This window comes from Helobdella robusta (genome assembly GCF_000326865.2).
Source record: "Helobdella robusta unplaced genomic scaffold HELROscaffold_16, whole genome shotgun sequence".
Taxonomy (NCBI): Eukaryota; Metazoa; Annelida; class Clitellata; order Rhynchobdellida; family Glossiphoniidae; genus Helobdella; species Helobdella robusta.
Window position 1 is genome coordinate 2,499,587 of NW_008703893.1, and position 3,788 is coordinate 2,503,374.

The following is a 3,788-nucleotide window of genomic DNA, read 5'->3' on the forward strand; positions in this document are numbered from 1 at the left end:
GTAGTTAGAAAGTTTAATACTATTTCTAAATTTTTAATTATTAATTCTCTCTGAACTTAATTATAAACCAGAGGCGTATCACCAACACGCACGTACGCACGCACGCACACACACACACGCACACGCACACTCTTAATTACAGTAACGAGCATTGCATATTAAAATGTCATTATTATTATCTAAAACCACACGCTAATGTGTGTATAGTTAAGAACAAATCAAAGAAAAACATAAACTTTGATGAGAATTTATTTTTAAATTTTCAACAGGTTGGAAAATGTTAAAAGAGAAGAAAATGATGTGTGGTTATTTCTACCTGCTGGCCATACTCATCACCATCTTGGCCACTCGAGGAACATCTGCGGTTAGTTGTTTTTATTGAATTTATTTATTTTTTTCAAACAAATACAAAATAATTTTTTCATTTTTACAAAAAAAACATCGATTAATTTTTTCAATCCAATGACTTTTACTATCATGTCAAGAGTTTAAAAATCAGTGACGTCATAAATTTTTAGAGATAGTTTATTTACTAAAAACAATTATATGTTGAATATTTCGTTGAAAAATATATTTAAAAATTTTTAATTTTAATTTTCAGAGAGGATTTATACCTCCCCCTCCCCCACCACCACCCCCACCACCAGGAAATGGTCAACCCCCTCCTCCTCCTCTTCCTCCTCCTCCACCAGGTGGTCAGCCGCCACTAGGGGATGTTAAATGTACACTCCCACCATCTCCAAATGATCTTCCACCACCACCACCACCACCGTTTCTGATTGGTCAATCACCTCCAAATGGCCCTTTACCACCTCCACCACCACCTCCACCATCGAACTGCACTTTACCCCCAAATGGCCCTCCACAAAATAATCAATCATCTACAAATGGCTCTTTCCCAAATGGTCCTCCACCAAATGGCCAACCACCTCCACCAAATGGTCAACCTCCTCCACCAAATGGTCAACAACCTCCAAATGGCCCTTCCCCAAATAATCAATCCTCTCCAAATGGCTCTTTCCCTAATGGTCCTCCACCAAATGGTCAACCACCCCCACAAAATGGTCAACCACCTCAAAATGGTTCTCCACCAAATGGCCCACCCCCAAATGGTCCTCTACCAAATGGTCTTCCACCAAATGGTCAACCACCTCAAAATGGCCAACCCCCAAATGGTCCACCTCCAAACGGCCAGACCCAAGCAACTCCACCAAAAGGACAGTGAATATATACACGGCTCATTTTCCACGTGATATTTTTTGCTAGTTAAAATTCAAATTAACCATAAAAACGATTTGTGAAACTGTTGAAACTCTGATTTGGGTTCTTATTCAAAATTATATAATTCATAATTCAATAATTCATCAATGCATCGCCATTGTCGGTAAATTTAAAATCATTTTAGTAAACTTTTATTCGCTGCTCTTTGATATATGGGTGAATGTTTTCCATTTCATTTTCTTGCATACTAGTGTAACCGATATTTACAATTTTTTATTTTTTAAACCGCTAAACTATCATTTAGCTAATTATTTGTTTTAGTTTTTTTTATCCTAACGAGTTAATTACGATCGATTTTCTGTAAATCGTGAATAAAGTTGCGTCAAAAAGTTGTTGTAGTTTTTCAATATATTACGATGAACTCCAAAAGTCTTGTGATCTGAAAGTAGATCAGTGACAAACATACACACAGTTAGTACAATTTTAGCAGCATTTCATACTAAAATACATTAGTAAAAATACTATACAATCCTAAAATACTATTGGTACTACAGATACTGCAACAGTTGCTATAAAAATGTAATTGGCATAAACGTTTAAATACCTTAGCATATCTTTTTGCTTTTTTCACAAATTAATAATTTCATTTGCCGTTAAAATAATAGGAGAATAAAAAACTTTTGTGAAATAAAACAATCACATTTGCATTTTGATAATTTTATTCATGTTCATATTATACATCAAGGGTGGGCAACTACTATACAAATATACATAATAGACGAGTTAGCTTAGAGGGTAAGACTGCCACGACTAGTGTCGTTGTAAAAGCGCGATAACCGGGTTCGAATACTGTCTATTCGAAGCTAAGAGACTATCATACGTTTTGTTTGGTGTGAATGAGGGTACGGAGATTCAGTTAAGACGAAGTAAGAAAAGAATATTATTTAGGAACGTGTAACAGAAGATTTACACTATTGATGTAGAGCCTAGCAGAATGTACAGTGAATTTTAAAATGTACGTATTTTTTTACAATGTAATTAGTACTTCGTGTGTAACGTTTTTACATTGGTACGTAAACGCTCGAACGTTTACTGTAAATTTGTTACTCTGCTACTTAAAATGTAATACTACTTAATGTAATGCTGCTATGCAGAGTCACTCTGATAATGTATAATTCAATTGAATTGCTGCTATTAACAACACTACAAAGTATAGTTCATTTATATAACATATATATATATATATATATATATATATATATATATATATATATACATACACAATCTTAAGCTTCTTTGTATCGTTATTAGCCTCCATTCAAATTTTAAACAATAGTACAAGCTACAAGTAAACGAATTCCACTGCTGTGGCTACTACTACTACTACTACTACTACTGCGACTGCTGCTACTGCTACTGCTACTACTGTTACTACTACTACTACCTCAACAGCTACTACAACTACTGCGTCTGCTGTTACTTGTTCTAGATTACTACTAACTACTACTAATAGCAATAATATTACTACTGCTACTGCACTAGTACTTCTGCTGCTGCTGCGGCTGCTACCATTGCTACAACTAATAATAATAGTTTTAATGGTATAATAATAATTTTATTGTTGCTTGTTGTAGATGATGTTGTTGTTGTTGTTGTTGTTGATGATGATGATGTTGTTGTTGTTGTTGATGTTGTTGTTGTTGTTATTTAGGCAATTGCAATTGCGATTTATTTTTAGATGGAGTCACGCACGACTTGTTTTGAATCATAATCATGCGTTCATAACATAGGTGGCACGTGATCAATTTACTTCTTCCGATTTTTTAAAAATTAATTTCTTTATTTTAGACATTTAAAAAGCCCTTCATACTACATTTTTTTTAAAATCTTTAATCTTTACGTTTCGTACAAATGTAATTCTTTCATAATCTGCTACCCTTTACAACAGGGGTGGGCAAACATTCTGCTGTGAGGGCCGCATTGAGAACTATTTTACCTTTGAAAGGCCGCAATAAATAGCAAATTTTATTTTTTTTACCCGAGGGAGAAATTTTTTAAGATTTTACCCACCCCTGTTTTACAATAATCATGTTACGATTTGAAAACGAAAATGTAGTTATTTATGCCTAACAACATTTCATTTTATTGAAACTGTTAAATTATATACACTGAAATATGTATTTGATTAATAGCAATCAATTGATTTAGTTTTAAAAGCTGCATTATTTTCTGATCAATAAGATTCAAATACATAGGCTAGAGTAAGAAACTAATAACAAAAATAATAACATTTCTTCTCCCTCTATTATACAGCTTTGCCATATTCAGAATTGCATAAATATTATTCTATAATTATTGAAGTTAATCTTTCAAGTGCCTCAAAGGCTGTTCTATCCATAAAAGCCTAGACAGTCTGGGTTGCGAACCGACAGCATTCGAGTCAGGTCATCATTGGTCAAAACCAACTCTAGACATGGCTCGTCTACCGCCTGAGCTAACTCACAGAACTGAACATAACAATTGAATTAAAACAAACTCGTTTCACTTTCAAATATAGCAAAAATATC

The 3,788-nt window shown here is 33.8% G+C and overlaps 1 protein-coding gene across 1 annotated transcript; it reads left to right on the forward strand.

The window, feature by feature from the left end:
- Positions 1-277: 277 nt before the first annotated feature.
- Positions 278-1,225, forward strand: HELRODRAFT_169794 (hypothetical protein; the record flags this gene model as incomplete). Its single annotated transcript, XM_009015608.1, has 2 exons — positions 278-364; positions 602-1,225. The coding sequence occupies 2 exons, from the start codon at positions 278-280 to the stop codon at positions 1,223-1,225; spliced, it is 711 nt and encodes a 236-aa protein (XP_009013856.1).
- Positions 1,226-3,788: the final 2,563 nt, after the last annotated feature.